The following is a 12,111-nucleotide window of genomic DNA, read 5'->3' on the forward strand; positions in this document are numbered from 1 at the left end:
CAGTAATATCTTACTGATACACCAGATATATAATACTGATCACACCCTTCGCAATCGTAGAAACGAGTGAGCAAGTGACGTTCAGTGTTGTACTTTTCCTCGTACTTTTCCGATGTTAGGGCTGTGGAGAATGACTTTTCCGGCCCGCCACATCCGTCGGCCCATCGGCTTTCCAATCCCCTCCACGTCCTGATTCATGAATATCCCACCAACTCATCATGAACATGTCCAGGGACCCGCAGCCAGCGACAGCCAGGAGACATGCCGCCCGGCGTCGGCCTCCTCGGGCGTCGCGGGCGTGTGAGACTTGTCGCGGGCGCAAGACCAAGGTCAGTCTGGTTTCCGAAGTGATGCGATGCCGAAACTAAGCCGAACAGTGTGATCAAGCGCAACCATGCTCTTACTGCTCATGTAATTACCAGAGACTCGGGAGTATATATTGCATCTGCTGATTATGTGAAGACCACTCTCTTGATTGCTTCTACCGCGGAGGAACTCCTCAACGTACCCCAGTTCCAAGGCGTCAGCAAAGGTATTTCTGTACTCACCCACATTCGTGTAACGGTACTGACAAGTCCAGACATAAAGGCCGACCATCTCCATGGCCTGAGATAAATGATACCCGCGCCTCTCCGGACAGTCCCGGTGTTTTGGGGAATAATGCTCAGGTACAGTTGCCGTCTAGGTCTCCCAGTGCACCAGGTACTCCTGGTCCTAACACTCTGGTTGGTAAGTTTCATTTCATCACCTAGCAACCGTACATACTGATCGAAATAGTATCACCGGAGCTCGGCGACTCAGCCTCACGGGACGGCCTGAGTGGTGTGAATCTGCACACAAAAGGGACCGAGTTCTACGGGAACTCGTCTAACCTGGCTTTCCTTGGAAACTTGTACATGCGTGCTCAGAACCAGGCAAACAGTAGAGCGGCAGATTCGGCTGAGCTGCATGTCTCCGCGAGTACACCGCGTATTATGGTGGGGAATCCGCAGTCTGATATTACCCCTGACACCTCGCAGTCCGATGCACAGTCGGATCGTCGAGCAAGGGCCGGTCCTCACAAGGCACAACTGTCTATCGTCAACCTTCTGTACAACCCCAGCTACCCGGATCACTCCCAGGACCAGAGGGGTGGAAATGACGAGGAAGGTAGTAGGAGGAAAGAGTCGCAGCGGGGTGCGCCTCGTAGCTTTGCGGGTGAGTCGCAAATGGATATCATCTACACACTTCAACAAAATGTAGGACTAATTAACAGGACACGACCGAGCAATTGTCCCCGTTGTCGAAGAATTGGCAGCCGAGGCCCAACTAGAGATCGAAAAGCTTTTCATCGGCAGCTACTTCTCGAACAAGCATTACATCCACCCTATGCTCAACAAAGCGGCCTTCATGCACAGGTGCGAGAAGGATGCATTTGACCTTCGCCGGCGGCCTGGGTTCATGCGCGGCTCATCCAGGTTTTCTGGTCTATACTTTGCCGTGGTGGCCCTGGGCGCCATTAATGCTAGCTCTGAAGAGACATCTCTACTAGAACATTATTGTACCAATTCTACGGCCGAAAGGCAGGAGGCGGAATCTGCCTCTCAGCCCTCCGCTCTCGACTTTGCAGATTTTTATTTCAAGACAGCTAAGCAGGCCATCGGGGATCTGTTTGAAGGCTGCTGTCTAGAGAGCGTTCAGGCGTTGCTACTAATGGTGAGTTGGATAGTACCTTATTTTGGGAGTCGATAATAATTTGGGTAGAGTATATTCTGTCAAAACGCTCTCCGCCCGCACAGCTGTTTCATGTATAGCGGCATGGCTGTGAGGACGGCCGTGGCGATTGGCCTTGCGTCTGGAATGTCCTCCCTTCCTGCTGCTATGCGCAGGGAGGCCCGGAGGACGTGGTGGTAAGTTCTCCAACATGATGTGACGGACGCTGCTGATATCTGAATTAGGTGTATATATTCTCATGAGATGTAAGCCTCCTTTTCAACCACCTATATGCTCTTATTGGATTAGTGTTAACGACATGCAGTGAAATGTGCTGCTCGTCCGGTCGCCTTGACAGCATGAAAGAGCTCTGCTACTACCAAGTCCCGTTACCGACCCTGAAGGTAAGACCTGATCAGTTAACAAAGCAACAAATCTGATAATAAATGCAGGCGAGCCCCGGGAGTCAGTTAGACCTCGATGCCGAGGACAACGACGTGGCAATGATCCCTGTTATGGTTGCCCTGGCCCAGATCATGTCTGCGGCGTCTCATCAACTCTATCACTCTCCAAAGCGATCACTCGAAGATATGTCCCGGATTGCCATGGATCTAGATCGGAAATTACTGGACTGGAAAACCGGTATCCCAAAGTTTCTAGACATTGACGTTGCCTCCCTCAATGATCCGGAATGGGCGTTCAAGCAGAAGCTGGTTCTGCGACTGAGTGAGTAGTCTTGAATTGACCGTATGTTGCATACCTTTGATGACTTACCTGTTCCCAATAGGATTCTACAACACGCGCATCTTAATCCACCGCCCATTCCTCGCTGCGGCAACGTCCAGCGTCAGCTCTCCAGCCCTACAGCAGCACCTACACATCTGCCTCGAAACAGCCCGGACGAACATCCACATGCAATACGAATCATTCCTCCACCGTTTATATATCAGAACCTGGTAAGTACAACCCAAAATATATTTCCTTTGCCTATATAGGTACTCACCTAGCCAACAGGTGGTACAATACAACATACGCCCTCTACGGCGCCATGATCCTGCTCCACGTCGTTCTAGCCGGCAGCACCTGCGGAGCACCAGACTCAACACTCCTACATGATGTGGAAAAGAGCCTTGAAATCTTCGAGTCGATGAACAATATCGTTGTTGCGCGGCGGTGCGCGGAGATGATCCGGGAGGTTTTGGAGGTTGCGCGTGCTTGCGTCGTCAGACGGTCTTCGATTGAGGCTATGAATGACAAGTCTTCGAACACACTGCCATCTGGACAGCAGCAGCCGCTGCAATACACTGGTATACAAAGTACACAGTTCGGGGTGGGCAGTTCTCTGGATCGAGGCAACAGCTCAACGCTTGGTCCGGAAGGTGGTGGGAGCGTTGATTCAGCTGCTGCCTTTACTCTCCCAGGTGATACTCCAGCTACCGAGGGCGGGGATTTCTTTTACTCCCTGTTCAATGACCAGGGTGCACAACCAGGTACACGGGCAGAGATGCTGGCGAACTTGGTTGACCCGACTGTTCTGGAGGACTTTGCGTTTGGGAGTGGGCTCGGAGGTGAGCTTTCGTTTCTTTAAGCTGGACTTTCTAGATGTGGGAAGTCTAGTGGTTAAGCTGGAAGGTGTTACTTAAATAGTAGAGTAAAGCCTATGGTTTGATCAAGTACGGCAGTATGTAGGCAGTATATATAGAATAGACAGCGAGCTCTTCGTTCCAAGCTGTTTCCAAGTTACACTATTCAATATGCGTGGTTGCCAAAGCCAGAGAAGCCGGATAGATAGTGGATGCTTACTCCAGACTGTTCATCGTGTGAATTCTCTTTTTATACTCCGTAGAAGGCCTTCAATACCTACCACCCCTCCCACGCGGTATCATGCGCCACCAGGTCCCCCGAGTCGTCGCCACACTCAATCCCATCCCACAACTCAAACTGCACCCGGCAAGTGCCCGAGACCGAAATCCCCAGCCCGAAGAAGTCCGTATTATCACTACCCTCCCCGGTCGCGACACTGTACCCATCCGGGCCCATCACCTCACAGTCCTGCGGCACGCCAATCTGGTTCGCCTGGCAGCGGAACGAGTACCATGCCCCGCCGAGACATCCGCCTTCAAGCTGGAACTCCTGACCCGCGAAGATACAAGGGTTGTATCCGTCCGGGTAGGCTTCGTTGTAGATTTTCTCGCCGTTCTTTCCAACCAGCGAGAAGCCGGAGACGAAGACGTTCTCGCCTGAGGGGCCGACTGTGCTGAAGGTTGAGCCGCCCCAGACCGCAACCACTTCCTGCCCGGCGAGGGCGGGGGTCGCGGTGAGGGCAGAGAGGAGGAGTGTTGTTGGGAGGGTCCAGCGCATTTTTAGTCTGTCTTTTGTGTGTTTATGAGGTTGAGGTTGTTTCAAAGAAGGGCTGTGTTGGGAAGAGCTGTTTGATTGGACTGCTTTAACTGAATGATCTGTGAGGTGATAAGGAGCGTCTGGGAGTCTCTGGCGAAGATATTTATACCTTGAGCTCTGTCGCTACATTGCACTTGGTATCTTCACGTTGGAAATGGCCCCCATGATATAAAGCGGAGAGCTGATCTCAGACATGGTGATCGTCGGGCCACGGGCAGCTTGGCTGCATTATATCAACGGAGTTAGTGTAAACGAGGGCTTGGATAAAGCATGCTCGCCGGGGCCATTTCCACAGGTGCGAAACTCGCTCATAGGTAGTAGACCACCCACTGGACTCCGGGGTGTACTCTGCTTGCCCTAACTCCACGCTTGGCGTATTGTTTTGGTGTGGGGGCTGAGCTATCTATTTCAGAGAAACGCAACTCACAATATTGAACTATGGCCCCTTTGGGCAGGAGGCCTTTCGTGAGGCATTTTGCATTATTGCATCGAACAGGGATGTAAACAGGTTTAGGGGCAAGATATCAACCGGGTTAGCACATACGGATTCTCGGCTCTGATGTCAATCTATTCAAACCACATGGTGGCTCGGCAGGTACCTATGGGAGTGACCGCACTCTGCGCACAGGAAACTACTAGACGATTGCTCTAGGCGAGATTGAAGAGCTCGGAGAAGTTCACTTCCTGTGATTTGGAATTAGCCCCCAAGGATATCACCTTGCAACACCGGCGTCTCTACAAATCCAGTTTATATGAATGACTGATATCTATAGGGCCCAGACCAAGGAAACAGTTTCTCCTCCATCATGGCAGCCTTCAATGAATTAGGTACTACTGCAGCTATCATCACTACATATAGACTAAATTATAGGTTTATAATAACTACTGAACTTTTCTAAGAGGGTTCTCAAATTCGGTCATATATTGCTGTTATACTATATATATTGGAGACGCTACACCACTATACCAAAAGAACTTGCAAGGCTGGTGGCTGGCCAGCTATCTCCAACATGTATTTCCCCAGCATAATCTCTTACTAGATATGAGGCTTTTCTATACCGCTTTAATAGTCCTTACCTGTAGAATAGAATATAGAAAGACTATATAATCTATATTCCGGACATCGCGTTCTTACTACTTAGCTACAACAAGTATCTTTCGCAGGGTGACATGTTTATAGGCTCGGAGCAAGGTTCACCCGGTTCAGCCTGTTGGTATCTTCCAAAGCTCAAGGCTCACCCTCTTGTACCCGCCAGCAACAATGAAGAGGCCATGCTCCTTCCCCATACGCACTTCGTCTTTGCGCCTGTTTCTTCCTCATTGTCTTTCGGCCACGGACAAGGCAGGCCTGCCGTATTTCAACCGTTATTCCTCCCGTGCCTTCTCCACTGCGTCTAAATCAAGGGCGCCGACAGCGAGTACAAGTCGGGTTTTGTATGAGCCTATTGAGAGCGTGGAACGAATGGAATATTACCAGAAGGGTGGCTACCATGCTGTGGAAATTGGCAACTACTTTCATGATCGCTATCGTATCGTTCACAAACTCGGTCACGGCACATACTCAACAATCTGGCTAGCCCGGGACGAGATATCTAACCGATATGTTGTTGTCAAGATTTGTACGGCGGATTCGGACCCTCTTGAGACCGATGTACTGTCCCAGCTATCAGAACCTCTAAAGTCATCAGATATAGACAAAACGATGATACCTATGATTTTAGATAGGTTCAATATCCAAGGCCCCAACGGTAACCACGCCTGCCTGGTAACAATCCCGGCACGGATAAGCTTATCTGAGGCAAAGAAGGGATCATGGATAGGCCTGTTTCAGATTAATATAGCTCATGCACTGGCAGTACAGCTCGCGACGGTGATCCAGTATATACACTCGGAAGACTTTATTCATAGAGACCTTTATCGTGGAAACATCCTCCTCCAACTCCAATCCAACTTCGATAAGCTGTCTACTAAGCAGCTATATGAGCTGTATGGAGAGCCGGAACTTAAGCTAGTTAATTAATTAGATGGCCAAACGCCTCCGCCAGGAGTCCCACAATATGGCGTTGTACCTATTTAGCTTGGTAAATCAAGTAAAAAGATTACACTCCCCGAGGCTAGGATTATTCTTACAGATTTTAGCCAGGCATTCTCGCCAGCATGAGAGAAGAGATTTGAGTTACATACACCCCTTTTAATAAGACCCCCCGAAGCTCGATTTAAGCCGTCAATGCCCCTTACTTTCTCATCTGATATCTGGACGCTTGCATGTACTATCTGGGATATTATAGCCCAACGGTCCCTCTTCGAAGGCTTCCTCACAAATAAAGATGACATGACATGCCAGTAAATCGCAGCACTGGGCCCGCTGCCAACTGAATGGTGGGAAAAATGGGAGGGCCGCGGAAACCACTTTACCGACAATAGTGAGCTAAATAACCGAGCTACATCGCAGTATAGATCCTTAGAGAATGACTTCGAATTAAATATCCAGCAACCGCGGAACCGGGCGGGGATGTCGCCACTGCAATTAAGTAAGCGAGATACTCTCTTCGCGATATTGCGTCCAATGCTTTCGTTCAAGCCTGAGAATCGTTTGTCTGCCCAGCAGGTTCTTGAATCGGAATGGATGATGAAATAGGCTATTCCCGAGTACGAGAAGACCCGACGCTCGCAGGAAGCTAGTAGTAGTTATAATTTTATATAGAATTCTACCCCCTGACAGGTCATGGTTAAGAGCAGTCAATAGCTTTGTTCTGTGATAGTCGGTATACTGGGCAAACTCCATCTCTTTTCCACACCCACGTGTATACTGTATGTAATAACACGTGCACTATGTGATCACTGTCCTGGACCATTGGCGAGAAAGAGCATCAGAATTTGGAAGATCATCATACTTACAGATCTCTGTTATGTACATGCACCTGCGGGTGTTGTCAGAATGCCGCTTTGCCGCCAATGCGAGTTGAGTTATACCTTAAGTTCTTAACTGACAAATCTAACACCAATGATGCGTGATCAAAAGGAATTCGCTTATTCTGCCGACTGTTCCACCAATCATCGACTCGGGTATCAGTCAGAACTGTGATTTCCCTCAACCTGCATTCAACTTCCAACCGCAACCTCTACAACATCGTCCTTAGCTCCTCTCCCTCATCATCTTATATCGTTTTTCTTGTCGAACGCATCACATCCGCTCAACCGCAGCTATGTTTAGGCGCCCGAGACAGACCGAGCCTGACAGGCTCCCCATGACACTGGCCAAAACACTTGAACCTCTCACTGTGATTCCTTGGTGTAGTCTACCTTGGTACGTGAGCACAAACCTCAACTTCGCCAATGTTAGGCCCAAAGCTCTAACTGGAGATTATGCTGTGGGAGGCTTGCAGGTGTCCTGGAAGGAAGTCTTAAGTGTTTATTAAGTAGTAACTTCTAAGTTTATAAAAATTAATATTAATATCTTATTCTAAATCCCAGTTAATTATATCCAGGTCTGAAAATCTATAGATATAGGTACTGCCATAGCTATTACTAGTATATATAGAAGATAATAGTGCTATAATAACTATATACAACTTTATTAAGAGAGTTCTTAACTTTGGAAATTATATATATTCTACTATCATTACAGCTACATTATTCCCGGATTTGCTCCCAGGCGTCGAGCCCAGTGCTGCGTACCCTAATCCGCCCTTGCCTACCTCTAGCGCGAGTATAGACCACAAAGAGACAGTAATAATTCTTTTCATTTCAACTAATATTCAAGGACTATTCACCCTCAATCGATCGCTTCGTCAAAATCGCCGACTCCTTGTTCAGTCGCTCCCATGTATGCGCATCATGGCAGGCTTGTCGACTCAGTCGAACAGCGCGCCTTGTTCGCTTTCTCATCTCCCCCTCATACTCATCCAGCCCCTGCTTCGGAGTGGCCTGGCCGCTATAAATCCTGTCGATGGCCTGGATCAAGTTGAATGCGTCGAGCAGCCCATGGTTGGCGGCCTCGCCACGATCTAGACAAGTCAGCATCGGAACAAGGCAATGACACAGAAACAGACATACACATTGTCATCGCATGCGCCGCATCGCCAGCAAGAGTCATCTTCCCATCCCAGTTATCCCAGTCCAAGCACTCCCAATCCGCCAGGGTGATCTCGGTAACGGGTGTTCCCTCCGGAATATCCTGCACAACATGGCGCAAGAACGGCGTGAACCCGTCCGCTCTTCTCTTCATATTCGCCAGTCGTCCCTCATCTGTGCTCGCAACCTCGTCGCTCTCTGACCTCACCGGCCAGGACATACAGACCTGCGCCCGGAAGCGCTCCGCCGCTGTTCCAGCCGTCCCGTTTACAAGCGGCGTCTCCAGCACCGAGAACCAGAAAAATGTCCCCGACTCAGGCTCGCACCCTTGGAAGAGCAGCGGGTCCATGGATCGAAGCGGCTGGATCTCAGCCGGCGTGAGGTCCACAGCGACCCCCGTAAACCGGATGGGAAGTTGCTTGTTGCTGTATGCATCAGGCCGGAGCACGCGGCGGACGATGGACCGGCTGCCCTCAGCCCCGATAACCATCTTCCCGGTGACTCGTTTCTCGCTGTCACTGTTGTTACTCTCATTCTGATTGTCGAATATGAGCTGCACTCGATCCGGCACGGTACTACTAGTAGCTACACCAACGACCCTCTTGCCCCAATGGACACGGTCTTCAATCCCAGCCAGCAGCGCCTTGCGCATTCCCTCGCGGCTGACGCGCCATCGCGCAGACGGGGGGATTTTGAATCTTGGCTCGCCAGTCGCCAGGTTGACGAATAGGAAAGTTCCATTATCGTGCCTAGCTACGTCGGGGTCGACCTGCACCGCTTGGATGCGCGTGAGAGTCTCGTCTGGCACGATCTGGCGCAGGTACTCGAGGGCCCAGTGCAGGGTGATGGCCCAGCCTTGGCCGCGGGCGTCCGGGGTTGGGTCGCGCTCGTAGATTTGGAAGGGGATGCCTTTCTGGGGCTGTTAGATGGTGTCAGAGGGATGGCCGGGGACTTTACATGCCTCCTTCAACGCCTGGCCCAGGGTTAGGCCGACGATACCGGCGCCGACGATGAGAATTGGGTCGCAAGTCATATCAACGTGCTTGTTATTTGCGATTGGAATATATGACGCGACCTGTGTATGCGGCCTGAGTATAATATAGCCAGTCTGCGTGGACTATCGGTCGTATCCGATCTGTCGGACCGTCGCATAGATACCATGCGGGGTCGGACGATCACTATCAGTTCTTTTTAATTTATTATCGGGGTAATCAAGGCCAATTCTACCATTCTACCAATGAGAATGAGGTTTAGCCGACGGACTGTAGTTGGCTTCTGAGTTAGACCCTCACCCCTCCCCGTATACAAGATTTATATTCGATCACCACAACACATACCAGTAAACCAGACAGTAATACTGCCCGTACACCAGACAGCAATACTCGCCTGCGATAACAGAAATGTCTAACCACGAAGCCCTCAATCCAATCCACCCGTCTGTCCTGCCCCATCTCGACCCTGTCTTCATCGATCTGTACAACACCCATGTCGCCAACACACCCAACAAACCCATTGACCTGAACGTCCTGCGGACAAAATACTCAGTCCTCTACTCCTACGGAACAGGCCCAGCCCCAGAACCCGCGAGGATATACGACTCCCAGGTGCCAGGCCACAATGGCGACCCGATCCCAGTGCGCGTCTACGAGCCCGCCACTGCAGGGCCCTGGCCTGTGCATCTCGATTTCCACGGCGGCGGTATGACCACCCCCCCTTCAATAAAAAGAGACAAAGCTCATAATCAAGCAAAACAGGATGGGGCCTCGGCGATCTCGACACCGAGTCCCACATCTGCAAGCACCTCGCCGTGAAAGCCGGCGTGGCGGTCATCGACGTCGGATACAGGCTTGTCCCTGAGCACGCATTCCCCATCGGAATCCAGGACTCGTTCGCCGCGCTGCAGTACATCTATTCCGCAGAGGGTGCGCGGCGCCAATTCCCCAGCATCGATACGTCCCGCATCTCGCTCGGCGGTGTTTCGGCGGGCGCCAATATCGCTCTCGTGCTCGGCCATCTCGCCCGCGATGCCGGGATCCGACTATCCCTGATTGCCGTCGGGACTCCTGTGATTGATGACATCTCGCGGTATGGAGCGGCCAGCGAGAGTCCGTTCGCGTCTGTGCAGGAGATGGAGCATGCGCCGACGCTGAACTGGGCGCGGTTGCGGTGGTTCGATGATCTGAAGTGGCGGAGCCTTTCGGCGGATCCGGATACGAAGAGGAGACAGATGGAGGAGGTGAAATGGTATGCGAATGCGCTGGATGCGCCGGACTTCACGGGGATGCCGCGGACAGTCATCTATACTGCTGGGTGTGATCCGCTGCGCGACGAGGGCGAGGCCTATGCGCGCAGGCTGGTGGAGGCTGGGAATGAGGTTGTTCTGAAGCGGTTTGCGGGCGTGCCGCATCCGTTTATGCATATGGACAAAGGTATGTTTCTCTATAGACGGTTGGTAGAGGCGTGCGAGCTAAGCTTTGTTTCTAGATCTCTGGCAGGCGAGGGATTTCATTGATATGACAGCTGAGCATATCCGCGTTGCGTTGCATAAGTAGATAGATTCTTACAGGACGGACCTGCGTAGATACGCTTTGAGATCTCGCAGAACTGGGAATGTTAATAGTGTCTACTTATCAGTTATCCGCTTGCTCCATCGCATACAACTGCCTCGCCAGCGGTATCACACTCTCCGCCAGCCCCTTGAACTCTACCCCCAGCACGCGCTGCACCTTGCTTGAATCACACGAGTAATGCGTAGACCTGATTCTCTTTCTGGGCTCTCCAACAGGAACCCTGCCCCGTGTTTCCGGCAGCGCAGCCCGGACGACGTCCGCAATCTCCTGCGTATCGTATGCACCCGCCGTGACGAGGAACCGCTCATGAGAAGCGAGATCCACCGTCAGGGCCTTCAGCGACACAATCGCCAAATCATCGACATCTACCCAGACTGAACCGCATCCAATCAGCTACTGCCGTTCCAAATGAAGGAGAGAAAACAAACCAGGTGCCTTGGTTGCGGGAATCCCATTGTCTCCTTTCAGCACCTCCCACACAATCCCGTTACTGACATTCAGCTGGCCCAAGGACTCGATGGGGTGCAGCATCGTCCCAAAGACCATCCCCAGACAGAGCGTGACGAGTTTATACTGTACTTCATGGTCATGGATGAAATTCCACGCCGCCCTCTCCGCGACGACCTTGCTGGCTCGGTACGCCGTTGCCTAGTTGGTTGCTGCGTTAGCATCAATCATATATAGATAGATATACAGGGTAACTCGTCATACAACAATACTAGCACAAACCCCATCTTCATACCCAAGCGGACTCCAGTCCTCCTCGGTGTAGACCTTCCCAGGCTGCAGCCCCTTGGCGGCATCATACACAGCCGCAAAGCTCGACATGATAACCACCTTCCTAACACTATCCGTCTGGGCAGCTGCGTCGCACACCGCCACCGTACCCCTAACTGCAGGGCCCAGCAGCTTCTCTTCAAACTCCCCGGGGCCCGCGTCATAGGTGAAGGCGCTTGCAAGGTGCAGGACTGCGTCGCAGCCGCTCATGGCGGCCCGCATGGCCGTCGGGTCCGTCGGGTCGGAAACGACCAGGATATCTAGATTTGCCATGGCATTTCCAGTTGCACTTCCAGTTCCAGACCCACAGGCGGACGAGAGGGCTTTGCGGGTGGCCTGGGCCTTTTCGGGGGTGCGGACGGTGCCGCGGACGCGAAGGGGCGCGTGCGAAGGGTGCGACAGGATGCGAGTGATGCAGTGGGCGGCGATGAAGCCGTTGGCCCCGGTTACTAGGATTGTAGGCATCTTGACTGATTTGCAATATTGGACGTTGCTCTGTCGTTGGTATGTGGGATTGGGGGACGTATTTATGTCTGTGACTGTGATTGCTAGGGCTGCTCCGTCGGATAATGCATACTAATACTACACTATACTATAC

General features: G+C 51.7%; 6 protein-coding genes across 6 annotated transcripts; 3 read left to right on the plus strand and 3 right to left on the minus strand.

Annotated features, from left to right (window-relative positions):
• Nucleotides 1-218: 218 nt before the first annotated feature.
• On the plus strand, nt 219-3,280 carry APUU_11423S (Zn(II)2Cys6 transcription factor; the record flags this gene model as incomplete). The annotated part of the gene is made up of 12 exons (XM_041697512.1): nt 219-329; nt 378-411; nt 463-532; nt 581-729; nt 778-1,197; nt 1,256-1,695; nt 1,744-1,889; nt 1,938-1,958; nt 2,018-2,096; nt 2,145-2,418; nt 2,480-2,648; nt 2,707-3,280. 12 exons carry the CDS (start codon nt 219-221, stop codon nt 3,278-3,280), a joined length of 2,487 nt encoding a protein of 828 aa, XP_041550789.1.
• A 272-nt stretch (nt 3,281-3,552) lies between these two features.
• On the minus strand, nt 3,553-4,053 carry APUU_11424A (uncharacterized protein; the record flags this gene model as incomplete). Its single annotated transcript, XM_041697513.1, has 1 exon — nt 3,553-4,053. The coding sequence occupies one exon, from the start codon at nt 4,051-4,053 to the stop codon at nt 3,553-3,555; it is 501 nt and encodes a 166-aa protein (XP_041550790.1).
• A 1,300-nt stretch (nt 4,054-5,353) lies between these two features.
• Nucleotides 5,354-6,112, plus strand: APUU_11425S (uncharacterized protein; the record flags this gene model as incomplete). Its single annotated transcript, XM_041697514.1, has 1 exon — nt 5,354-6,112. The coding sequence occupies one exon, from the start codon at nt 5,354-5,356 to the stop codon at nt 6,110-6,112; it is 759 nt and encodes a 252-aa protein (XP_041550791.1).
• A 1,745-nt stretch (nt 6,113-7,857) lies between these two features.
• On the minus strand, nt 7,858-9,199 carry APUU_11426A (FAD-dependent oxidoreductase; the record flags this gene model as incomplete). The annotated part of the gene is made up of 3 exons (XM_041697515.1): nt 7,858-8,099; nt 8,149-9,075; nt 9,124-9,199. 3 exons carry the CDS (start codon nt 9,197-9,199, stop codon nt 7,858-7,860), a joined length of 1,245 nt encoding a protein of 414 aa, XP_041550792.1.
• A 367-nt stretch (nt 9,200-9,566) lies between these two features.
• Nucleotides 9,567-10,718, plus strand: APUU_11427S (alpha/beta hydrolase; the record flags this gene model as incomplete). Its single annotated transcript, XM_041697516.1, has 3 exons — nt 9,567-9,864; nt 9,921-10,595; nt 10,651-10,718. 3 exons carry the CDS (start codon nt 9,567-9,569, stop codon nt 10,716-10,718), a joined length of 1,041 nt encoding a protein of 346 aa, XP_041550793.1.
• A 78-nt stretch (nt 10,719-10,796) lies between these two features.
• Nucleotides 10,797-11,978, minus strand: APUU_11428A (putative secondary metabolism biosynthetic enzyme; the record flags this gene model as incomplete). Its single annotated transcript, XM_041697517.1, has 3 exons — nt 10,797-11,110; nt 11,165-11,384; nt 11,448-11,978. 3 exons carry the CDS (start codon nt 11,976-11,978, stop codon nt 10,797-10,799), a joined length of 1,065 nt encoding a protein of 354 aa, XP_041550794.1.
• Between the last annotated feature and the right edge of the window lie 133 nt (nt 11,979-12,111).

This window comes from Aspergillus puulaauensis, chromosome 1 (assembly GCF_016861865.1).
Source record: "Aspergillus puulaauensis MK2 DNA, chromosome 1, nearly complete sequence".
Classification (NCBI taxonomy): Eukaryota; Fungi; Ascomycota; class Eurotiomycetes; order Eurotiales; family Aspergillaceae; genus Aspergillus; species Aspergillus puulaauensis.